This window comes from Physeter macrocephalus, chromosome 11 (assembly GCF_002837175.3).
Source record: "Physeter macrocephalus isolate SW-GA chromosome 11, ASM283717v5, whole genome shotgun sequence".
NCBI classification, from domain to species: Eukaryota; Metazoa; Chordata; class Mammalia; order Artiodactyla; family Physeteridae; genus Physeter; species Physeter macrocephalus.
In genome coordinates this window covers 35,929,858-35,956,330 of record NC_041224.1, presented here as the reverse complement: position 1 = coordinate 35,956,330, position 26,473 = coordinate 35,929,858, and the positions used below count along the sequence as shown (strand labels likewise).

The 26,473-nt window shown below is 44.1% G+C and overlaps 1 protein-coding gene across 9 annotated transcripts in view; it reads left to right on the top strand.

Annotated features, from left to right (window-relative positions):
- PCSK6 (proprotein convertase subtilisin/kexin type 6) overlaps positions 1–26,473 on the top strand; it is a 213,189-nt gene that overhangs the window by 160,632 nt on the left and 26,084 nt on the right. Inside the window, exon 14 of one of the 9 annotated variants that reach the window (XM_055087869.1) lies at positions 23,782–23,939. The exons of the other annotated variants lie outside the window; for them this stretch is intronic. Within the exon in view, the coding sequence (XP_054943844.1) occupies positions 23,782–23,939 (158 nt within the window). The remainder of the gene's footprint in view (positions 1–23,781; positions 23,940–26,473) is intronic. 9 annotated transcript variants of the gene reach the window in all.

Genomic DNA, 26,473 nt, shown 5'->3' with positions numbered 1-26,473 from the left:
GGAGGTCAGGTGCACACATTTCAGTGCTGTGGGCAAATGGCGGGTCTTGAAAGCCACGCATGTGGACGGTCTCCCCCAGGGGTGAGTGGGGTGACCCTGTGCCTGCAGGATGTGGGCGCCGGAAGGGAACCTGTTTCCTTAACCATTCCACACGGGTGCACGTGCCGAGCTGGGGGCTGCTTCGGTGCAGCACGGAGGTGCGTGCCATGCACCTCCCCACCACCCCACCCTGCCCATCTGCTCCCCACCTCTGGCCTGCACCGCACGCGCTGGGTCTTCCCTTGTCCTGCTGACATTTGCTCTCTGGAGTATGGTCCTCCGGCGGCTGCTGTGTCCCCAGTGCCTCCTGCTGCATGGCTGGTAATGGACACAGAAGATGTTTGGTGAACGAACAAGGACAGGTGTGATCACCCCGTAACCGATGCTCTGCCTACTGCAGAGGACACAGGCTTAGTGGAGGTGGGGGGCAACCCCGAATTAAGTCCTGAGACAGGCCGTCTCCCTCCCTGAGTGTGGGTGGCATCTGGGCCTGGGCCGGTTGAGACCGGCGCAGAGTACACACCCCCTGGTACCTTCTAGCTCTGACCTTCTGTGACCTGCTGGACTCTGGGGGGCGGGGACCCTTCCTTCAGTGTTGTCGCAGAGGGTCTCCTCGCTCCTACAGCGGCCCCTGGTGTGGGTTCATTTGTCTGAGCTCCACCCTGTGGAAACACCATTCCTGAGGCGGCCTTGTGGAAACGGGTGGCCAGTGGCTGTTGACAAACCACACGCCCTGCTACCCGGGCAGGACGAGGTCGGGCTCCCCGTCTAGACCGCCCGTTCAGCCACCGGCTCAGCCGTTCAGGCGCTACCTAGCACCTCCTCCCCGAGCGCAGCCGAAGTCTGCGTTGGCTCCATCAGCGTCTCTGCATGTAGATGGGGGCGGGAGGGAGAGAGTGAGGACTGTGACAGCCAGACCCTGAACCGTGCAGGTCAGCCTGGCAGGACCTCAGCCTGCGAAGGTGACACAGAAGACCAGGGTTTCCCCCTGACGCAGACCCCGAAGCCCAGTAGAAATGCAGGCCTTCGAGATGCTGTTGGTGCTGAGGCTGTGACGGGTCCCAGTGGGCATGTCGTTCCCTCCCTGGTTGTCAGCTCAAGGTGGCCTGTAGGTACTGGGTCTCCGTTGGCCTCGGTGCCAGGAATAAAACAGCAACACACAGTCACTGCCCTCAGAAAGCACGGCCCCTGTCCTTCCTCTGCAGTGATTCCAAGAATGGGTCCTGGGGTGCGGGGCTGCGTCTCTGTTCATTTCAGTCCCCCTCAAATCTCTGCATCGTAATTGCTTAAAAAAAAAAATAGCCAATTCAGTTCCAGTGGTATGCTGGGTGAGAGTGCTCTAAAATCTGAGATAAGACCCGGGGCTTACTGAGTAATTAAGTTGTCTGAATGACATGCTCCTTCAAGCCGTACTCGCCTCCTGTCACACTGAGCCTGGTTTATGTTGTTAGTTTTAAAACTCTTTTTTTTTTTTACAACTGAGGAGCAGATTACTCATTCGTTTTTCTCTTCAGTTCCTGGGCCAAGGAGAGGGTGTGTCTTCTGGGATCACCGCTCCTCCGGAGGCAAGTTAGAGGTGGGACTGAATACAAATCCTGCTTCACAGCCGGGTTGCCTTTGCAAGTGATGTTTCGATCATTCCCATCCACGTTCAGCGCACCTGTATTGAAATCTAATCAGTCCCAACTTGGGGCTACTAGGACCTTGCCTTGCCGCTCGCTGTGGGAGCAGGGCTGGGCTCAGGTGTGGTGGGGAGGGCACCCCAGAGGCAGGTAGGCTGGCTGAACCCCCTCCGCCAACACCTCCCCCACAGGCCACACCACCACCACGTAGAGAGAGGCCAGGCCCAGCACCGCAAGCCACCGACAGCACCGTCAGAGCAGAGCAGGGGTCCCATCCTGCAGAACATCTCTCATGGAAGAGTGGCTGCATTTCACAAAGTTTCCAACTCAAATGCTCTAGCTTTTTGGGCACTGAATGCAGAAAGTTCCAATTCTCTGGGAAATGTGTGCTTCCTTCTCCTGCACCTGCCTGGGGCAGGCCTGGGGTCGGCTCCCGGTGCCCCTGCTTTCCTGAGTCGCTGTTGTCGTTGTTCGGGCTGCTATAGCAGAGTGTCATAGACTGGGGTGCTTATCAACAACAGGCATGTCTCTCTCACCGTCTGGAGGCTGGAAGCCCAAGATCAGGGGCCAGTGTGGTCGGGTTCTGGTGGGGGCCTCTTCCAGGTTGCAGACAGCCACCTTCTCCTTGTGTCCTCACAGGGCAGAGTGAGAGCTCGCTAGCGCTCTGGGATCTCTTTCGTGAGGGCACTAATCTCATTCCTGAGGATCCCCCCTCATGACCTAATCACCTCCCAAAGGCTGGGGGTCGGATTTCAGCATATGAATTTGGGAGGGACGCAAAGTCATACATAATGACATCTGGCCCCTGTGCTGGGCCTCTTCTCCTTTAAGATGAGGGTGGACAAACTTTCCTCAGGGGGTCACTCGGACGTGATGACCCGGGCCCAGTAATTGAGGGGCGGGACCTCCCCATCCGCCCTCCTCACCTCGAGCTCATGTTGGTGATCACACCTGGGGCACAAGGCAAAGCCTGTATGCCTGCCGGCATCAGGCCAGCCTCCCGGCCCAGGTGTGCACACTGCTCCGCATCTGGGTGCGGGGAGGCCCCCAGCACCCCTGTGACCTGGGGCTCCTGCAGGCACCCCTGCACATGCGTGAGGCTATGGGTCCTCCCTGCTTGGCTGGGATCAGCCCAGCTTTGAGCAGCACTGGGATGTCCTCCCTTGGTCTTCTCACTCATTCACAGACTTACCTGCTACACGCTGAGTCCGCTGGGCAGGCACAGGGCTGAAACATGCTTCTTCCTCCCTCCCCTATGCACCCCTGAACACCTTCCTTAGCGCCCCACATGGAGACTTTGCTGGGGCTGTGGTTTCTCTCTGTGCGGGGCCCGCACTTCCCCTGCGAGGGGGAGTCAGGAGCCATCGATGTTTAAATGGAAAGCATAATCAAGCATCCTTCCAGTCCTCTTTCTGTGATCAACACCAGATATCTTATTTAATGGCCCCAACAGGAGTTAGTCTTACGTACTTGGCATTCACATCGTAATAAATAGACTTTCTGAGACGATTGATGGCATTTAAAAACATCCTGTTGTTCACCTGAACTCAGGGAATTCACTTTTTCTCCTCAATTAAAATTTCTCTTTCTTTCTCTAATCTTCCCTCTGTTTCCAAAAGAGCAGCAACCCACATGTGCCAGGTTTCTCTTGGTTTCCATAGCATTTCCAGACTCTCATTGAAGGAACAAGAGAGGAATATGATGATAATGAGTGCTTATGTATTTTCCATTAGACACTGGGTGTTATCTCATTGCTAAAAGTCCGTATAGAATCAGGGCATCTTAAACAGAGTCCTAGCCGATAAGGAATTAAGGTTTATGAAAATAAAAATGTCTTATTGCTAGCGATACACACCACAGTATTCACAAGTGAAATGTTAGTGATGTCTAGGATTAGCTTTAGAACACTCGGGGGTGTGGGATGGGAAAGTGGAGGATGGGGAGGGCATGAACAGACAAAGTAGGACGGGCCAAATATCCATGATTGTTGGGACGTTGGGAGTTCATTGTACTGTTTTCTCTGTTTTGTGTTTATTTGAAAATTCACGTCATGAAAACTTTTTAAAAATACGTGTATGGGGAACATCTCTTCCAAAGTGGTCAGAAGGAAAAACTATTATGCAGATTGGGCTTGCACAATTAAATAAAATAAAGATGTAGGTGCTTTAGAGCAAATACACCTCAATTTTCCACAAGTGTGAAAAAAGAAAATGTTCAGTACGCCACTGAAGAACTAGCTTCTTTGGACTTTCTTACCCTCAGACAGTCAGTCTAAAATCTATGAAGGAATAAGGCAGGGTCCCAAACTCTGTGTGTGCATGTGTGTAAGTGTGTATGTGCCTGCACGTATGGGAGTGGGTATCGTATGTGTGTGTATGTGTGCCCGTAGGTAAGTTATCTGTGTGTATACATGTGGGTATGTACATACGTGTGTGTGCATTCACCTATGTGTGTGCGCGTGCATGTGTGGGTGTGATGGGTATGCACTTGTGCTTGTGTGTTTGCTTGTTTTTAAAGAACCAGCACAGCCCAGCAGTTGAGCCCTGGAGCCGGCCTGCTCAGCAGACCCCTGTCCTGCGTCTCACCAGCAGTGGCCCTGGACGGGTCACTCCTCCCTCTGAGCCTCGGGGCCTCCTCTACATAGGGTTTTTGGGAGGATTAAATGAAGCGGCACATGTGAGGTGCTCAGTGTTACGAAGCTTACTCATGGCAATTACTGTGTGTTTTTATCCTCCTTCGGTGGGAGAGGAAGCTGGTTCAAGCCCCACATAGAGCCTGACTGAGCTCACCTAGCGTAAGGGCGCAGCCTGGAGTTAGGTGTGCTTCTGCACAGACAGGCCCGGCCCACTCCATCCCTCCCGGTGGGTGAGTCCCCACGCACCCACCCAAGGTGCACCCGGCAGGCACCCTCCGTGGATGTTTTCCTCTTTAGCCCTGTGGCCAGTGCTTTTCACGTGTCCGGCTTTAGGATATTTGTAGATGGGTTTTTTACTTTAAAGTGTTGCAATTAGAAGATAAAAATCAAATGAAATAACAAAGGCTAACAGGTGCCTGGTACCAGGAGCATCTGCTGTGTGTGAGGGTCAGGGCTCCTAGGAAGCCCTTCTCCTGAGAGGCTGCCTCACCTGGCCTGAGGCTCCAGGGAGCACTTGACTTCTGAGACCTCACTATGATTGACAGGTGTGGGCACGGTTCTTTATTTTTTTTAACCCACCAGAGCTCTTGAAACACAATAGGCACTTAGGATAGATAGTTATCGATCTTTAAGGGTTTTTCCTATACACTCTGTGCCTGCCTTCAGTATCATTGATTAATCCATTCTTAGCAAATTTACCATTTTATAACACTCCCAGCAAATATCACCATGAAATTAAGGGATGTGGGGAGCTCGACTGAATGATTATAAAGTTCTCTGGAAGAGTGAGACTAGGGAGAGAAATTCTGAAAGAATTAAATGCAGATATTTAAACATATTTTTAAACTATAATAACTTTTGGTGCCAGAATAGACAGATGAGTCAAGGGGACCAGAATAGATAGTCTACAAATAGAGCCGTGTAGACACACTAAGTGTAACATTTCAATCTGGCGGGGAAAGAATAAAGCGTTGAATAAAAGATATTGACAATTGGCTCACCATTTGGAAAGGAAATCATTATCTTGGTAGATGTAGACCCATAAAATTAGAAATTTCTGTTTGGCAAAAAATACCGTAATATTAAAATTAGAAAAATATTTATAAAATATTTTGGACAAACTTGAGTCATTCGCAGATGGTCTTTTTCACTTCTCTGTAGCCCAAGGACTGCAAACTTTTTCTGTGAAGGGCTTTCTGGTCTCTGTGACAACAACTCTGCCATTTTAGTGCAAAAACAACCACAGAAAATATGTAAATGAAGAGCCTACTGTATTCTAACAGAGCTTTACAAAAACAGGCTGTGGCCGTAGCCTGTTTACATGTTGCAGTTGAACTGAGTACGTGCTCTGTTACTTGGTGATGAAGAGGCCTGTTTATTTGGGTATTTTTTGAGGCATCCCATCTAAGCCCCATTTTCCCACACATGGAACCATATTGTCCCATGTGATGGTAAGTGTTTAACAACTTACCAGTGCTCTGGGGGGAAATTGTGTGTGTCTATATATCACATACGTTTTTTATAAACTACTGACAGAAAGTACGTGTAGAACAAAATTTACAAATAAAAATAAATGATGGACTCTTCATACTGTAAATTCCATGTAGCCCATCGATACTCAGAGAATGCTTTCATTAATTTTCACCAGGGACTTCCCTGGAAGTCCAGTGGTTAAGACTCTGTACTTCCACTGCAGGGGGCACGTGTTCAATCCCTGGTCAGGGAACTAAGATCCCACATGCCGTGAGGTGTGGCATGCATGCATCAATCAATCAATCAATCAATAAAATTTTCACCAAACTCTCTTATCCATGGCCAACCTATGGATGTAGTTGATGAGCAACAGTCTTTCCGACATAAATATAGGTCTGAACTTCATTCATTTGTCAACAACACAAGCAACTTCTTTGCTGAATTGGATAATACTTTTCAAAAACTGGAAGAATATTTTCATAATTTTTATGCCACTCCCAGTGTAATGACTATAAACACAACACACTTTTAAGTTTAATCTATTATTAACATTTTCTCTGTCACTTTCAGTCTAGAAAATTAACAATAAATGAAGTCCTTATTTGTTGCATTTGTCCATTTCTACGTATAAATTCTCCCACCATGACCGATTTCAAGCTACCAAGGTGTTGACTCTGAAGATAGAGTTGGGAGGAGACGCACAGGCCACCAGTAGAGAGTATTTCCATCGTGTAGACAGAATAGATGTAAATAACCCCCAGAGTATAGGAAATGACAAGATAAAGTAATTAGGAAGTGGTGATTTCTGAATATTTGTTACCTTTGTTCTCAATATAATTTAATCGTAATTTTATGTAGTTTAATTTTTAATGATGGTTATGTTAAGAACCCGCTCACAACATTCTTGAAAGTGTTACCAGTCAGCTGCATTAAGTCAATGTGAGCTGACCCAGCACGCCCCTGCATATTGGGAATTGTATAGGTAGAGGACTTTCTTTCCTTTTTTTTTAAAATTTATTTTATTAAAATATAGTTCATTTACAATGTTGTGTTAATTTCTGCTGTACAGCAAAGTGATTCAGACACCCACTCCATCCCTCCGTGACCCGCTACCCCCTTGGCAACCACAAGTTTGTTCTCTATGTCTCTGAGTCTGTTTCCGTTTCATAGGTAAGTTCATTTGTGTCATATTTTAGATTCCACATAAAAGTGAGATCATATGGTATTTGTCTGTCTTTCTGACTTACTCCATTTAGTGTGATAATCTCTAGGTCCATCCATGTTGCTGCAAATGGCATTATTTCATTTTATTTCATTCTTTTTTATAGCTGAGTAATATTCCATGTTATATATGTACCACATCTTCTTTATCCATTCAAGCATCAAGGGAGATTTAGGTTGTTTCCATGTCTTGGCTATTGTGAATAGTGCTGCTATGAACATAGGGATACATGTATCTTTTCGAATTACAGTTTTGTCTGGGTATGTGCCCAGGAGTGGGATTGCTGGGTAATATGGTAGTTCTATTTATAGTTTTTGAGGAACCTCCATACTGTTTTCCATAGTGGCTGCACCAATTTACATTCCCACTAATAGTGTAGGAGGGTTCCTTTTTCTCCACACCCTCTCCAGCATTTGTAGACTTTTTTTTTTTTTTTTTGTGGTACGCAGGCCTCTCACTGTTGTGGCCTCTCCCGTTGCGGAGCACAGGCTCCGGACACGCAGGCTCAGCAGCCATGGCTCACGGGCCTAGCCGCTCCGCGGCATATGGGATCTTCCCGGACCGGGGCACGAACCCGTGTCCCCTGCATCGGCAGGCAGACTCTCAACCACTGCGCCAGCAGGGAAGCCCTGTAGACTTTTTAATAATGGCCATTCTGACTGGTGTGAGGTGGTACCTCACTGTAGTTTTGATTTGCATCACCATTTGGAAAGGAAATCATTATCTTGGTAGATGTAGACCCATAAAATTAGAAATTTCTGTTTGGCAAAAAATACCGTAATATTAAAATTAGAAAAATATTTATAAAATATTTTGGACAAACTTGAGTCATTCGCAGATGGTCTTTTTCACTTCTCTGTAGCCCAAGGACTGCAAACTTTTTCTGTGAAGGGCTTTCTGGTCTCTGTGACAACAACTCTGCCATTTTAGTGCAAAAACAACCACAGAAAATATGTAAATGAAGAGCCTACTGTATTCTAACAGAGCTTTACAAAAACAGGCTGTGGCCGTAGCCTGTTTACATGTTGCAGTTGAACTGAGTACGTGCTCTGTTACTTGGTGATGAAGAGGCCTGTTTATTTGGGTATTTTTTGAGGCATCCCATCTAAGCCCCATTTTCCCACACATGGAACCATATTGTCCCATGTGATGGTAAGTGTTTAACAACTTACCAGTGCTCTGGGGGGAAATTGTGTGTGTCTATATATCACATACGTTTTTTATAAACTACTGACAGAAAGTACGTGTAGAACAAAATTTACAAATAAAAATAAATGATGGACTCTTCATACTGTAAATTCCATGTAGCCCATCGATACTCAGAGAATGCTTTCATTAATTTTCACCAGGGACTTCCCTGGAAGTCCAGTGGTTAAGACTCTGTACTTCCACTGCAGGGGGCACGTGTTCAATCCCTGGTCAGGGAACTAAGATCCCACATGCCGTGAGGTGTGGCATGCATGCATCAATCAATCAATCAATCAATAAAATTTTCACCAAACTCTCTTATCCATGGCCAACCTATGGATGTAGTTGATGAGCAACAGTCTTTCCGACATAAATATAGGTCTGAACTTCATTCATTTGTCAACAACACAAGCAACTTCTTTGCTGAATTGGATAATACTTTTCAAAAACTGGAAGAATATTTTCATAATTTTTATGCCACTCCCAGTGTAATGACTATAAACACAACACACTTTTAAGTTTAATCTATTATTAACATTTTCTCTGTCACTTTCAGTCTAGAAAATTAACAATAAATGAAGTCCTTATTTGTTGCATTTGTCCATTTCTACGTATAAATTCTCCCACCATGACCGATTTCAAGCTACCAAGGTGTTGACTCTGAAGATAGAGTTGGGAGGAGACGCACAGGCCACCAGTAGAGAGTATTTCCATCGTGTAGACAGAATAGATGTAAATAACCCCCAGAGTATAGGAAATGACAAGATAAAGTAATTAGGAAGTGGTGATTTCTGAATATTTGTTACCTTTGTTCTCAATATAATTTAATCGTAATTTTATGTAGTTTAATTTTTAATGATGGTTATGTTAAGAACCCGCTCACAACATTCTTGAAAGTGTTACCAGTCAGCTGCATTAAGTCAATGTGAGCTGACCCAGCACGCCCCTGCATATTGGGAATTGTATAGGTAGAGGACTTTCTTTCCTTTTTTTTTAAAATTTATTTTATTAAAATATAGTTCATTTACAATGTTGTGTTAATTTCTGCTGTACAGCAAAGTGATTCAGACACCCACTCCATCCCTCCGTGACCCGCTACCCCCTTGGCAACCACAAGTTTGTTCTCTATGTCTCTGAGTCTGTTTCCGTTTCATAGGTAAGTTCATTTGTGTCATATTTTAGATTCCACATAAAAGTGAGATCATATGGTATTTGTCTGTCTTTCTGACTTACTCCATTTAGTGTGATAATCTCTAGGTCCATCCATGTTGCTGCAAATGGCATTATTTCATTTTATTTCATTCTTTTTTATAGCTGAGTAATATTCCATCATATATATGTACCACATCTTCTTTATCCATTCAAGCATCAAGGGAGATTTAGGTTGTTTCCATGTCTTGGCTATTGTGAATAGTGCTGCTTCCCGGACCGGGGCACGAACCCGTGTCCCCTGCATCGGCAGGCAGACTCTCAACCACTGCGCCAGCAGGGAAGCCCTGTAGACTTTTTAATAATGGCCATTCTGACTGGTGTGAGGTGGTACCTCACTGTAGTTTTGATTTGCATTTCTCTTAATAATTAGTGATGTTGAGCATCTTTTCATGTGCCTGTTGGCCATCTCTATGTCTTTGGAGAAATGTCTATTTAGGTCTTCTCCCCTTTTTTTAATTGGGTTATTTGTTTTTTTGTTATTGAGTTGTATGAGCTGCTTGTATATTTTGGAAATTAAGCCCTTGTCGGTTGCATTATTTGCAAATATTTTCTCCCAGTCTCTAGGTTGTCTTTTTGTTTTGTTTATGGTTTCCTTTGCTGTGCAAAAGCCCTTGTAAGTTTGATTAGGTCCCATCTGTGTGTTTTTGCTTTCATTTCTATTGCCTTGGGAGACTAACCTAAGAAAACATTGGTCCAATTTATGTCACAATGTTTTGCCTATGTTCTCTTCTAGGAGTTTTATGGTGTCATGTCTAATATTTAAGTCTTCAAGCGATTTTGAGTTTATTTTTGTGTATGGTGGGAGGGTGTGTTCTAACTTCATTGATTTGCATGCATCCAGCTTTCCCAACACCACTTGCTGAGGAGACTTTCTTTTCCCCATTGTATAATCTTGTCTCCTTTGTCAAAGAATAATTGACCGTAGGTGTGTGGGTTTATTTCTGGGCTGTCTATTCTGTTCTGTTGATCCATATGTCTGTTTTTGTGCCAGTACCATGCAGTTTTGATTACTGTAGCTTTGTAGTATTGTCTGAAGTCTGGGAGAGTTGTTCCTCCTGCTCTGTTCTTCTTTCTCAGGATAGCTTTGGCAATTCTGGGTCTTTTATGGTTCCATATACATTTTAGGATTATTTGTTCTAGTTCTGTGAAAAATGTCATGGATAATTTGATAGGGATCGCATTAACTCTGTAGATTGCTTTGGATAGTATGGCCGTTTTAACATTGTTAATTCTTCCAATCCAAGAACATGGGCTATATTTCCATTTCTTTGAATCATCTTAAATTTCTTTTATTAATGTTTTATAGTTCTCAGCATATAATTCTTTCACCTCCTTGGTCAGGTTTATTCCCAAGTATTTTATTTTTTTAATGCAATTTTAAAAGGGATTTTTTTTTAATGTTCCCTCTCTATTTCATTGTTAGCGTAAAGAAACGCAACCTATTTCTGTATGTTAATCTTGTATCCTGCTACCTTGCTGAATTCGTTTATCAGTTTTAGTAGTTTTGTGTGTAGTCTTTAGGGTTTTCTATATATAATATCATGTCATCTGCATATAATGACAATTTTACCTCTTTAGGTAAAGGCCTTTTTTGGGGATGAGTATACTTTAAGGTGGATACGTTCAATTGTGACCCAGGCTCAGACCTTACAAAGTGCTCTGTCCCCAACCCCAAAACTCCTTTTTATCCCAATAGCCAGCCCCCCTGAGCAGAGCCTTGGTCCCTCCCCAAGGACCAGACAGCACAATCAGGAGCTCTTATTTCATTGGTTTATTTCTTTCTAAGAGCCACTTGGAGGAGTAAGGTCTAATCGCCATTGGTTTAACTGCTTATTTACTAAATCAAACTACTTTTTTTTTTTTTCCTTTACTAAGTCTTGCTAATCAGTAAACAGTCATCATTTGAATTCTCAATATGCTAAAAAGTCATTTTTCCAAGGGGGATAATTAAAACACTATTTGGTATAAAAAATTCTATACACAGGCAGACACCTTCTTCATCTCAAATCCCATGGTTAGATGATTACAAACAGAGGTTTATACCATTATAGCCTTAATATGTAAGGAATCACTAAGCAGTCTCACAGATCACTAAGAAATATGTGAAGCATCCCACTAGAAAAATAGGCAAAGAGCTTGAAAGAGCAATTCATGAAGAAAAATGACAACCAGTAAACAAAAGCTATTTAATCTTTGCAGTAATGGAAGAAAGTACAAATTAAAACAGAGACAGGAAGGTAGATATCAGGATAGCAAGCAAACAAGTGGAAGTTCCAGGGATTACAAAACGAAACCGAGAATGTGCCTGGCATTCTGCAGGTAGGGCCACAGCATGATCTGGTATAGAGAGCCTGAATATAGACGTAAAAAGGCCTGGGTCCCGGTTCCAGCTCCACCAACTACTGCCTAGGGGACCTTGTGAGTGATAATAACTCCCTTGTGGGCATGTTTGGGCACCTGATGGGAATGAACATTTCCAGCATGACCTGGCACAGGATGGGTTGTCATGGAAGCTCAGTCCCTTTTCCCCCTCTTCTCACATGTATAGGTTCTAACCGCAGCCTTTGGGAACTGGTCCATTTTCCCTCCGGGAAAGCTCCAGCCCAGAGGGAACAGGTAGAGACCTGCCTCCACACCTTTGAAGAAACTGGCTGTGATTCTGGAGAGCCCAGGAATTTGGAAACAACAGAATCCAGGGGTGCTGTGCTGAGGACATGCTGGGTTGCCATCTAGCCAATTCTTTCAAGTTTGGAGCTCAGCAGGTCCATTTCTGTCCTTTCTTCTTATTAAGCAACACTTTTTCCAAACAAAAGCAAAAATTTGCTCACAGCTTGGTTTTGAAACTGCTGTGAGCAGATAATACACGGCGAACTGCCCTGGCCCTGAGTGGCTCTGTGTGCATGCATCGAGTCCTGGGGCAGAGCCATGTAAGATGTTCCCACACGTCTTGGCTTGCTTTGGAGCTGGCCCAGAGCACCTGACTCCACCGGCTCCCTTCCGTGGAATCCCATCTTTGGGTTTCTCCTTCCCCCAAACCTGAAAGGTGAAGCCGGGGCAAGATCAAAGAGGTCCAGGCAGCATTTGGTGTGTTTGCCAAAACGTGCGGAGTAAAGCTGCAGGGGCCCAGATGAGTTACGAAGCTGGAACCTGCGCCCCATTCATGCTGACCCGACTGAGAGGAGGCAGTCTGTGAGAAGCGGGTGGCGAGAGGGAGACCAGGCTCCGCAGAGCCCGGAGTCAGGCGCAGCATTCAGGCCTGGGGACCCTGCGTGGGGTGAGCCCAGAGCAGAGCCTGGCAGGTGTGATCTGAGTTCCTGCCAGGCCACTTTCTGGCCTGGTTCTGGAACCTCTCAGCCTCCCTTCCTGCACACGTGTGACGCGAATAATAGTATCTGCATCACAGGCCTGGGTGAGGTCCAAATGTAGATTTTATACGAACAGATACTTGGTGAGGAATTTTGAGGTCTTAGGTTATGAGCTGAAACATCTAAAGCACTGACTGATAACTCTCAGTGTTATGCTCTGTCTTCTGTGTCACGTTCTGCATTTCTGCCTTAGCAAGCTGCAATGCTCCCTTGAATGGAAGGGAAGGGACCAAAAGAAAGCCCAGGGAAGTCATTCTTTTTGAACTTTACTCGTGGTAGTTCGTGCCTTCTGCATTGAATCCTGTGTGTTGATTACACTTTACTGCCTACATCTCACACCGCACCCGCCGTGTGCTCCCCAGGTTGCCTCAGCCCCGCTGCCTTGGGGCTTCGCCTCTTGCCCAGTGGAGAGTTCTGTCCCCACGTCAGCTCCCTCAGCCTCCACCGAGGTGAAGGCTCAGCTAGGGCACAGCTGCCTTGTTCCCACACAGGTAGGAGCTGCGTTGGCCATAGGGGGCCAATCAAACCCAAGAGGACGAGAGGAGGCTGTAACTTTTCTCTCCACTTCCAAGTGACATGTGAAATCCAGGCTTCCCAGTGTCGACTGAAAAAAAAAATGCACAACCTAAAAGTTGAGAGTTATGTTTTATTTGGCTGGCAAAGCTGAGGACTTAAGCCCAGGACATAGTCTCGCAGATAGTTCTGAGGGACTGCTCCAAAGAGGCAAGGGGGAAGCCAGGATGTACAGGAGTTTTTGCAACGAAGTAGTCAAAACATCAGAAGACTATTGTCAATTAAAGAAAACCAGGGGGCTTCCCTAGTGGCGCAGTGGTTGAGAATCCGCCTGCCGATGCAGGGGACACGGGTTCGTGCCCTGGTCCGGGAGGATCCCACATGCCGCGGAGTGGCTGGGCCCGTGAGCCATGGCCGCTGAGTCTGTGCATCTGGAGCCTGTGCTCCGCAACGAGAGAGACCACAGCAGTGAGAGGCCCGCGTACCACAAAAAAAAAAAAAAAAAAGAAAGAAAGAAAACCAGGGACTTTCCTGGCAGTCCAGTGGTTAAGACTTCGCCTTTCAATGCAGGGGGTGTAGGTTCGATCCCTGGCCAGGGAGCTAAGATCCCACATGCCTCGAGCCAAAAAAACAAAACATAAAACAGAAGCAGTATTGTAAAAAATTCAATAAAGACTTTAAAAATAGTCCACATACAAAAAAAAAAATCTTTAAAAGAAAACCAGACATCTCAAGTTAAGGAATTTAGCGCTTGTCTATGTATGGGAAGATGCAAGAGTCTGGGCTCACTGAAATCATTCCTTTGATGTGCACGTCAGCTATCTGGGGCCAGTATTCTGTATTTTCACATCCTTAGAGTTTCCTTAGGGCTCACTGCAGGGAGTGGCTGCAGTCTGATGGCTGCTAGATGGCAAGTATTCTTTTCAGCCCTGAGTTTCCTCAGGGCTCACTGACTCACGTTGGAGGGCTGCAGTCATTGATGACTGTGACATCCTGTGTTTATTGATATGGCAGGAAATATTCCATTTATAAATATACCATTTATCACTTGATTTCTGTTCAGTAGCTCTTTCATACACTTCCTCCTCCTGAGAGCATAGCTGTTCTCATTTTCTTGCTGGTGTTATTGACCACGGTTGAATTGATATCTGCTTTGAGCTAGACTTCACTTCCAAAAGAAGAATGGAGATTTTGCAATCTGTGTTTGATGGCTCAATTTATCTCGTACTGGCAGCTTAGACTTCAAGCATGTGCCTTCTGTGCTGGCTTCCAAGTTTGTCACTAAACTGTCATTTCTGGCAAGTGTGATTATGGAGAATCGCTCCCGCTTCCTGGAAAGAACCGAGGACTCCGGGAGGTTTCCAGGCACCATACACATGGTTGTCCAAAAGTTCCATTTTTTACCCGCTTTGCTTCGAAAGGACTCAGTGTTTCAGTTGGTCTCCTTGCCTCCCTTCTGGTCTTTCAGGGGACTGTTATAGTGGTGCTGTTGCCCAAAGTCTCCTAGTTCAGGAGAAGAGGAAGCATGATACCCTGCTTGTTCAGGTGCACGTACGTGAGTCGTGGCTTTGTTCATCACCCTATGTCTCGCCTGGTCGTGGATGTAACAAAGAGACGAGTTTCTTCTTTAATATTTCATTTTTGCAAATAAAATACAAAATGTTGATGAAGATGAAAATTTAAATGTATGGGAAGAGGAAGGGCTTTCCTGAAACCCCTTCCTCAGGTTCTCCACTGTTGCATCAGGTACAAAGGTGCACCTGCACTGGTCAGCATTCTGGCAGCCAGATCCCCCCCACCCCCTGCGCCAAGAATATGTAAGTGCATTTAATGTTTGAACGTTTGACTTTGTTATTTTCAGAAGCACATCATGTTCAATATGTCTGTATTTCCACTTGGTGTTTTTTCATCTTGACGTTTTACTGCGTTCTAACCGTGCTGCATACATAACTTTGTATTTCTTTCTGTTACTTGCATATCAAGTGCTTTTTCATGTCATTTTATATCCTTTATGAGCAGCATTTTATGTATTTTTATAGTACTTCGCCAAGTAGAAATACCGTCATTTATTTAGGCATCCCTCTATTGTTGGGACGCGTAGATTGTTATCTGGGGTTTTTGCTATTATAAACAGACAGCTTAGTGCAGAAAGCTTTCTCCTAAATTTAAAATTATCTCCTTGGGATCATTCACCAGAAGTAAAATTACTAGGACAAATAAGCAGTGGAAACCACAAATATACCTACGCTGGATACATTTTACTAATTTGCTTTTCAAAGTGATTGAACCAGCATACAACTTCATCAGGCACAAGTAGGCACTCATTTGCCAGCTCTCGAGGAGATAAATGATATCTTCCCATAATTTGCGTTGTGATAATTAGTAAGGAGGGTGAACACTTTTCCAAATGTTTGTGTACAAAGTGTGTGTGTGTGGTTTTAATTGCCCTTTCTCTTTTTGTCCAGAGAATAGTCAGTATTGTTATTAAGCTAATAGGTACTCCATGTAAAATACAAATGTATAACCCTTTCTGGGTCATAGCTCCTGTAAATATTTTTTCTGGTCTGTTATTTGACTTATATATATTTTTAAGATAATCTTAAATTTCTTCTCCAGAGTTTTGATAATTCTTTTTTTTATTCCCAGTTTGTTTGTGATTTGATTTTTTTCAGAATCTGTTTGATTTGGGGGTTTTTTTTTAGTATAAGGTAAATATTTTTCATAAATTGCTAACGGATTACCCCAAAACAAAGACAAAATCGAACTGTTAAGAGATGTTGTGGGCTTCTGCATCTGGCAACAGAAAGACCAAGAACAGGACAACTAGCAAAACAACTAAAATATACAGAACAAGTTGTGAAAATAAGTCCAGCCATATTGATAGTTTCAATAAAGGTAAATAGATTGCTTCAATTAGAAGACAAAGATTGTCAGATTAGATTTTTTACACGTGTTTGCTGTTGTGCCAGGCATATTTGATTGATTGATTGATTTTTTTGGCTGTGTTGGGTCTTCGTTTCTGTGTGAGGGCTTTCTCCAGTTGCGGCGAGCGGGGGCCACTCTTCATGCGGTGCGTGCAGGCCTCTCACTGTCACGGCCTCTCCCGTTGTGGAGCACAGGCTCCAGACGCGCAGGCTCAGTAGTTGTGGCTCACGGGCTTAGTTGCTCCGCGGCATGTGGGATCTTCCCAGACCAGGGCTCAAACCCGTGTCCCCTGCATTGGCAGGCAGATTCTTAACCACTGCGCCACCAGGGAAGCCCCAGGCGTATTTGATTTACCTACCAGACCCCTGTCCACTCCTGTCTGCCCCACTCTGCCTGAGGCTGTTCTATCCACAGACTCTTTGCCTGTGGCTGGTGGTGGAATTCAGCCAGGGGGAAACTCTAGCAGGAGAATGGAAGGAGGAAGGAGATGTTTCTTTCAGAGTTATTTATCCCTCCAGCATCCCTCAGGGTCACAGTCCCACCCTCCCCTTGCAGGTAGACTATTGTACACTTATGGGCTAAACACCCCTTCTGTTTCTAGCCCCAGGGAACTCCATTGTCCCTTGTGGCTCTGTTTTGCTCTGCTGACACCTCTGTAAATAGTCTCTTTGTTAAAGCCTTATTGGATTATCCTAGTTTAATTATGCTGTCTTCTGCTAGGACAGACTGATGGAACTATATGTAAGAACAATATCTAAAATATAAGAAAATTGCAAAGTTAAAAATAAAGTGGATGGGAAAAGATAGACCAAGCAAATGCTAACCAAAGAAAGCTAATGTAGTTACGTTAACATCAGACAAACAGAAATGTTATGGTGAAAAGCAATCCCAAAGCTGAAGAGGGTCACTGCACGTTGATAAAAGATTTGGTTCAATTCTAATGTGGCCTCGAAATATATAATGCAAAAATTTGTTAAAACTCCAAAGAGAAAAAGACAGACTCACACTCAAGGTGGGAGATTTAGCATACCTTAAATATATTTGATAGACAAAATAGCAAAAATCAGTAGGAAGAGAAGATTTGAACTTCACAGTTGACAATTTAGGTCTAACCAGTGGACCTACACCCAACAACCAAAGAATACACTCGCCTTTCAATCACAGGTGGATTATTCTTGAAAATTGGCCACGTAGTAGACCATTTGGCAAACTTCAGAGTATTTCCAAGGATTGGTAGTATATAAGCCCTGTCCTCTGAGATTACAGGTAAGAAATCAAAATTTAAAAGATAACTAGAAAAAGCCCATACATTTGATAGTTGAAAAACACTTCTAAACAACTATATGTCAAAGGAAAATAATCATAATTTAATAAGGAGGGACTTCCCTGGTGGCGCAGTGTTTAAGAATCCACCTGCCAATGCAGGGGACACAGGTTCGAGCCCTGGTCTGGGAAGATCCCACATGCTGTGGAGCGACTAAGCCCACGTGCCACAGCTACTGAGCCTGCGCTCTAGAGCCCATGGTCCACAACTACTGAGCCTGCATGCCACAACTACTGAAGCCCATGCGCCTAGAGCCTGTGCTCCACAACAAGAAAAGCCACCACAATGAGAAGTCCGTACACCGCAATGAAGAGTATCCCCCTCCTGCTGAAACTACAGAAAGCCTGTGTGCAGCAACAAACACCCAATGCAGCCAAAAATAAATAAATAAAATAAATAAATTTATTTTTTAAAAAAGGATAAGAATAATAATTTAATAGGGAATCTTTGGAACTGGATGATAATAAAAATCCTGCATATCCAAACAGGTAATGCAGGTGAAGTAGAGATGAGAGGGGAATGTACGTTCCCAACTGCATGTGTTAGAAGAGAAGAAAGGCTAAATATTGATGGTAGGTGCTTTGTGTCCACCTAGAGGGGTAGGATAGGGAGGGTGGGAGGGAGACGCAAGAGGGAGGAGTTATGGAGATGTGTGTATATGTATAACTGATTCACTTTGTTTTACAGCAGAAACTAACATGATATTTTAAAGCAATTATACTCCAATAAAGATGTTTAAAAAAAAAAGATTGATGGTAGAAAATGACCAGCAACATAAACTCAAAGAAAGCAGAAAAAAGGAATTTTTAAACTAGCAGAAATCAATGGAATAGAAAACAAACGTACATAGAGAGAATCGACAAAAGCCCTAAGTTGGTCCTTTGAAGACACTAATAAAATTGATAAACCTCTGGGAAGACTGGTCAAGGAAAAAACTGAGAATATAGTTGACCATTGGACAGCACAGGTTTGAACTGCACAGGCCCACTTAGATGCAGATTTTTTTTTGTTGTTCAGTAAATAAGAACTACAGTCCAACACAGTCTGTGGTTGGTTGAATCCGCAGATGCAGGGCTGGCTGTAAAGTTATAGATGGGGGTTGGCACCCCAGACCCCTGCGTTGTTCAAGGGTCATCTGTATATAATTTCACAAATGAAAAAGTAGAATGTTATTATAGACCCTGTATACATCAAAGTAATTATAAGAAGATATTATAAACAACTTTATGACCAAAAAAATGAAATGTTAAGTGAAATGACCAAAAAAAATGTAACAGCAAAATTGACACAAGAACAAAGAAAAATTAAAATTGTGTGATTAAAGAAATTGATTCTATAATTTAAAAGAAAACTCAGGGCTGGGTAGATGCACTGGCAGATTCTACTAAACATTTAAACGGAAGAAATGTAATGTCAATATTCCACAGACTCTTCCAGACAGTAGAAAAAGAGGGGAAAAGAGTCCCCAGTTAGTTTGATGAAGCCTGAGCATCCTTGATACCAACTCCCAACAGCCCACTATGAGAATGGAGACTTTTCAGCCAGTGTCACTTGGGAACGTAAATAGGAAAATCCCAAGTTCAATATTAACAAACTAAATCCAACAGTATTTTTTAAAAGTTCTTCTTTTCCTGTCTTTTTTGGATTAAATATTTTTGAATATTCCATCTTATTTCCTTTAGGATTTTTAGCCTGTTTTGTGATTGTCGCAGTAGACTTGGAGTTAATACTCCTCCCCACTTTCTGCTGTAGTTGTGTGCTTAATGTAATGTTACTTCTGTACACATTACAAACTCCATCTTGCAGGGATATTTTTGCTTTAAAGACAGTCATTGTCCTTTAAAGAAATTAAGAGAAAAAAAATGCTACTCTTATATTTACCTACATGGTCACCATTTCTGGTACTCTGTTCTTTCCTGTACATCCAGATTTTCATCTGTGACCATTTTCCTTCTAGCTGAAGAACTTCCTTCACCATTTCTTATCATGCTGGTCTGCTGGCCATGAATTTACTCTGCTTGGATTTATTCCAAAATATCTTTATTTCAACCCATCTTCAGTTTGTTTTTTAAAATAGGTTTATTTATTGACACACTGATTTTGACTCTGCTTAGAGGAAGTCATTGTGATGGTGCTGTGACTCCACCCATTTTTTTAAATTATTTAATTTATTTTTGGCTGTGTTGGGTCTTTGTTGCTTTCTCAAGTTGTGGTGAGTGGGGGCTACTCTTTGTTGTGGTGCGCGGGCTTCTCATTGTGGTGGCTTCTCTTCTTGCAGAGCACAGGCTCTAGGCGCACGGGCTTCAGTAGTTGGGGCACATGGGCTTCAGTAGTTGGGGCACGCGGGCTCAGTATTTGTGGATCACGGGCTCTAGAGCGCAGGTTCAGTAGTTGTGGTGCACGGACTTAGTTGCTCCGCAGCATGTGGGATCTTCCCAGACCAGGGCTCGAACCCGTGTCCCCTGCATTGGCGGTTGGATTCTTAACCACTGTGCCACCAGAGAAGTCCTCCACCCATTTTTGAATGGCTATTTTCTCTAGATATAGAATTCTAGGTTGGCAGTATTTTTTATTTGTTTATTTATTTTTGGCTGCATTGGGTGTTTGTTGCTGCACGTGGGCTTTCTCTAGTTGTGGCAGGTGGGGGCTACTTTTCGTTGTGGTGCATAGGTTTCTCATTGTGGTGGCTTCTCCTGTTGCAGAGCACGGGCTCTAGGCACGCGGACTTCAGTAGTTGTGGCTCATGGGCTCTAGAGCGCAGGCTCAGTAGCTGTGGCGCACGGGCTTAGTTGCTCCACGGCATGTGGGATCTTCCCGGACCAGGGCTCGAACTCGTGTCCCCTGCATTGGCAGGCAGATTCTTAACCACTGCACTACCAGAGAAGCCCTATTTTTTTTTTTTTTTCATTTCAGCACTTTAAAGATATTACGTTTTCTTCTTATCTCCATTGTTTCTGGTGGGAAGTGCTTGCATTTACTATGAAAACAAAAGTTGTTTACATCTAAGCTATCTGGCGTTCAAGGATAACATTTCCTTTCTCATTTTGTTTAGGCTAGCAAGTTTGCCAAATACAAAATCAATAAACCAAAAGTGGGTTTTCACATTTAAGCATGCAGAACTTCTTATCATTCTAAGTGCCTCACTGCTAAATATAGAAGGACCTCCACACATTCGAGAAGATTATGCAACATTAGAACAGACACAAACCCTGAAGAGAATAAACTTGGAGGTAAGAGGGAATTCAGGCAGGAAAAGCAAACAAACAAAAGCACAACAACAACAACAGAACTTCAAAAAAACTATAGTTGGTGTTCCAAGATAGAAAACCAAGTAGGGAAAAGGCCAGTTCTTTTTCCCTCCTGTGTTTCTTTCCTGTGTGTCTCCTTTATTGTTAACACAGAACTCTTCACTTCTGGTACTTCTAGTCACCAAATGTGTGGGGTTTTCCCCCCACAGCAAACAGTTCTCTGCAGCACCATCTGGGTGTCCTCTGATGCAACTCAATTCTGGCACCACCTACCCGGGGACAGAGTCAGGCCCCACAGGCTAAGGGCTCAGTCCCACAAGACTGTCCCCCGCACACATACACATGCACACTTCGGACACCAGTTGTAAGCCTGGGTTATCACCTGTGCTTTTGACCGACTGCCCTGTAGATCTAAAGACCCCCTCTTTGGGTTTAGTTAATTTGCTAGAGCTGCTCACAAAACTCAGGGAAACACTTGCTTACATTTACCAGTTTATTAAAGGGTATGATAAAAGGGTACAGATGAACAGCCAGAGGAAGAGATACACAGGGTCTTTGAGGGTCCCTAGTGCAGGAGCCTCTGTCCTTGTGGAGTTGGGACACATCACCCTCCTGGGTGGATGTCTTCACCCACCTAACAGCTCCCTGAACCCCATGCTATTGGGATTTTATGGAGGCCTCCTCATGTAGGCACGATCAATTACAAACTCCGTTTTTAGCCCTTCCCCCGCTCTCTAGAGAAATGGGGGGTGGGGCTGAAAAGTCCAAGCTCCGAATCCTGGCTTGGTCTTTCTGGTGACCAGCCCCAATCCAGGAACCACCCAGGAGCCCACCAGAGTCACCTCATTAGAACAAAAGTTGTTCCTAGTATTTTTATCACTTGGGAATTGACAAGGGTTTTAGGAGCCCTGTGCCAGGAACCGGGGGTAGAGACCAGTATATAATTTCTATTATCTCATAGGTATCCTCAGGGAAGGTAAAGTATTTCAGTGCTGAAATAAGAACAGGATGCTGCATTTTATTTTATTTTTTATTTTTTTGCTGTACGCGGGCCCCTCATCGCTGTGGCCTCTCCCGCTGCGGAGCACAGGCTCCGGACGCGCAGGCTCGTCTGCCATGGCTCACGGGCCCAGCCGCTCCGCGGCATGTGGGATCCTCCCGGACCGGGGCACAAACCCGCGTCCCCTGCATCAGCAGGTGGACTCCCAACCACTGCACCACCCGGGAAGCCCCGATGCTGCATTTTAAAAAGGAACATTGGGAGGACCAGATAAATGACTTGAAATTTTTAAATATGAGGCACAAATTAGAAAGGCAAGAGATAGGTTGGAAGAGGAAACCTCCCAGAAAATGAAGAGGGAGTGGGCTGGGCATGTGGAGGATAGTGTAAGAGAAAGGATTCTCGATGTCCTGGGTAAGGAGGCATTGGATGATGGCTAGAATTCAGGAGCTTGGACAGAGCACGTGAGCATTTACCCTAGAAGGGCCCCCTCGGAGCCTGACAAGAGGCTGAGTCTGGGGCAGGATGCAGAAAGGTGGAGAGGGTGGCAGGAAGGACCGCTGTCCTGTTCCAGCCCGTGTAGCAGACTTTCTTTTCAAACCGTTAATTTATTACTTTGAACTAACTGAAAAATGTTGAAAGATGGTATTTTAGTGTTCTCTATCTCACCCTGTAGGTGCCATTAAGAAAAGTGCGGTTTTGTGTGTCGCCAAACGGTGCAAGTGATTGTTCTTTACCTGATATGTGTGTTTCCACACTTCACCCAAAGAAACATTGGCGCTTGGGATTCTGAGATACTCCTTCTGGCACTGAAAATACCATCTTGAAGGGTTTTTATGGCTATGAGATCATGGGGAAGATTCTCTCATCTGCCCAGCTTTACTTCCGGCTCTGGAGGTGTGCACGCATGTGTGTATGTGTGCATGTCCGTAGGGGACACATACATGTGTGCACTCTTCCTTCTTCTTTTCTAGGCCATTTCCTAAATTCTCTCTATCTTCCTACCTCTTGCTTGCCATAATGTGGACTTAAAGCACATTTATAACTATGTTCAATTCATCGAGTAAAGGTTGATATTTCTGTGAATGTATAATAGTTCATATAACGGCTTTATTGAAATATAATTCACACAGCATAAAATTCACCCTTTTAAAGCATCCTTGTATATTTTTATAAACAGAAGGAGGAGAGCCTTTTTTATTCCTCTACCCAAACCTCTGCGTTAAACTTTGTAAACAGCTTCCCTGGACCTCAGAAGGAAAAGGCTTCCCCTGGAGTGTTATTTAGACTGAAACATATTTCTTGATTATAGCCTTCTCTTTCTTTACTGTGTTTCGACTAAAGAATTTCTCCTTGCATGTTTTAAATGTTGGGGTTGGGGGAGAATTAATAAATTCTTTATTGTTAATAGCTTCTCTTATGGCCAAAGAAAACCCAGGAATTCAAAAGTATTAGCTCAGAGTCCTTAATCTAACAAAACCTCTCCCCTGCTCCTAGCTGGTTTGTCTCCAATTGTAAATTCCCCTCTCAAGGATTTTTAATGCTTAATTCAAAATGCTGGAAGAGAAAAGCTTCATTACTGCTGGTACTTTCCTATTGGCAACTTCAACCTCAGTCTTCCCTTAATTCTCGTTCTTTCTTTGAATAGGAATAATCCTGTTTGTTCATTACAAATTCAATTCATTGAGGGGGAAATGCATTGAAGATGGTGAATGATGATAAAGCCATTTATCAGCAGCCTCCGGGGCATTAGCTAGGATTATCCTCTGCCTCTCACAAGCAGTGCTGGCCCTGAGTGTTTAAGCAGGTGGATTTGCCCTTCTTTCTTCTAGGGGCTCAGGAATCTGATGGAGAGAAAGCCAGGGAATTTGGATTTGGGCATCCTTTCAGACCTCTTCCAGGAAATTAAGGAATGAATGGTACTAGTTGGGTTTTGTAAGGGTAAGCTTGAACAGGCATGCCGACGTCTTGACTAGTAACCAGTACACTCTTGTTAAACGCTTTGTCCAAAGCAGACCAACATTCCGAAGTCCTCCCACCTCTGGATGGCAGTTCTGTGGAGTGTGGACTGGGTCTCTGGTCTGGTGTAGCCCTGGATCGTTCTTCTGCTTCTTCCTTGGTTCTTCCCTCCAGGTGTCTCATCTCCTCAAAGCGAGGGCAGGCTCTGGGCATGGTGAGCATGGTGGGACCTGGTCTTCGTGTGGGCTGGACCCTGGGGGTCGTGGATAAGTGTTGACCCAGCGAGAGGAGAGGACCACCCTAAAGCCTAGAGCCCAGAGCTGCATGTTCCTGTGCATCTCTGCTTTACCCTGTGATGCCAAGTCACTGGTGTCTGATCCTTCTGACTCGCCCCAGGTGGGACTGCGGGTTGGAGGCGGGCTGTATACCAGGTGGGCTTCTTCCCAGGTGCGCTGTGGTCTCTCACCTGGCAGTTTCTGAATCAAGCCTCATGAGATGCCAGACTCCATGAAGGGGTTATTGGGCCCCTTAACATTATGTGTCAAGAGCCTTCACAATGTTGTATTCTCTTCGGGGAATCTACCTGGGGAGAGTAGTTCAAATGCAGCAAGTGATATTTCCTGCAAATTCATGTATAAAAGCGAAAAGGAAACTGAAGCACATGTCCTGTTATAACCTATTATGAGAGATTGGTTAAGAAAATGCTTATACTCGTACAGTGGAATCGTTTGCTGATGTTTTAAGATATCAGTGTATTAATTTAGCAAACATTTATTGAGCACACATACCAGAAACTTGCCACACTCTGAGGCCAGTATGCCACGTAAGAAAGGCACATTCCTGCCCACGTGACACCTCTGGTCTGATGAAGGGGAAAAGACAATAAACGGGTGAAGAGATGATTTCTGGATGTGATTAACATGATGCTGAGTTAGGGAAGAAAGAGAAATTGCTGTCCTGCTTGATTTCAACTATGTGAAAAACAAACATGCATAGAAAATAGCCAAGAGGAGAATATGCCAGACAAGTTAGAGGTGATTTTTATTTTCTTCTTTATTTGTTTCAGTATTTAATAATCATCCCTCTTTTATAACTAGGAAAAAATAACTTAAAAAGAGAATTGCACTTCAAATTATGTCATATACTGGAATACTTGTTTTCATGTCTTATGAAGGCAGAAAAACCAGAGACTCTCTTGGTAGAAGTAAAAAGAGCATGTTCACCTTTAAGTACAAAAAAAAGGAGGAAAATGTCTCTAGAATCACCAGTGTCTAAACCTTACCCTCAGGTCAAGTTGTCTGCACAGAACCTTCTAGGACAGGGGAGGTCTCCTTCCCTCGTCCTGCCGTCTCCCTGCCGCTCTTTCTTCTGTGCTTCTAACTCACCAGCACAGTACCTGGGCCCTCAGAGGCTCTAGTGAATATCTCTTGCAGACGGAGAGAAGGAACAGAAATTTAAACCAAGCGTGAGCAACCATCTTCTTGGTCCACTTGGAAATCTTTGGTACAAATGTGGCAAAAGTGAACTTTTTTTTTTTTTTTTTTTTTTGGTGGTACGCGGGCCTCTCACTGCCGCGCCCTCTCCGGTCACAGAGCACAGGCTCCAGACGCACAGCCAGCAGCCACGGCTCACGGGCCCAGCCGCTCCGTGGCATGTGGGATCTTCCCGGACCGGGGCATGAACCCGCGTCCCCTGCATCGGCAGGCGGACTCTCAACCACTGTGCCACCAGGGAAGCCCCAAAAGTGAACTTTTAATGCATCTTCAAAGTTTCATCACTTGTCCCCAGCAAATATTTTTGGCAAATTTCTGAATGTATAAATTGCTTCCAATTTTATCAAATCAGAAAGGTGTCAAGCTCTTACTCATCTGAAAAGATGCTCAGCTTCTTGTGTCAATAAGAGAAATGCAAAGTGAACTTCTCTGAATTGTCTGATTGTCCATCCAAAGCTGTGAGGAAGCAGGTATGTTGGTATATTCCTGGCAGGGGTGTGATGTGACCAGACCCCATGGAGGGCAGTTTGGCAATGTCTGTCAAAATGACAAATTCCCATCCTTTTTGATCCCCGCCCCTCCCCCGCACCATTCTACTTTTAGAAATGTAGGCTACAGATACACTTACACACATGTGAAATGATATGCTCCTTAGATTTTATTTAACAAACTCTGTGCAACAGCTTCCATATGACAGTCACTGTTCTAAATCTCTTACCATCATTAAAGTCATTTAATCCCCCAAGCTACTCTATGAGGTAGATATTATTATTATTATTATTATTTTTTTTTTTTTTTTGCGGTACGCGGGCCTCTCACTGCTGTGGCCTGTGATGTGCTATAATTTATTCATCCATTCTCCCAAGTTTGGTCATACAGGTTGTTCCCAGTATTGTAATTACAAACATTGCTACCATGAATACGTGGTACATATGTATAGTCACATTGTTGGAGGTTTATCTTCAGGACAGATTTCCTAGGAGTGGGATCTCTGGGTCAGAAGGTTAGGTACACATTCAGTTTTGTTAGGTATTGCCAGATATACCTCCCAAAAGGCAGGATGAATTTGCATTTCCCCTGGAAATATTTGTGAGTGAATATAGCCTCACAGTCTTGCCCTTTGACTGCTTTGGCAGGTGAGAAATGGCATCTTGGTGTCATTTTAATTTGCATTTCTCTAATTATGACTGAGATTGAACATTTTTTCAAATCTTAATATCCTTTTTGTGATTTTTTTTTTTTTTTTTTTTTTTTT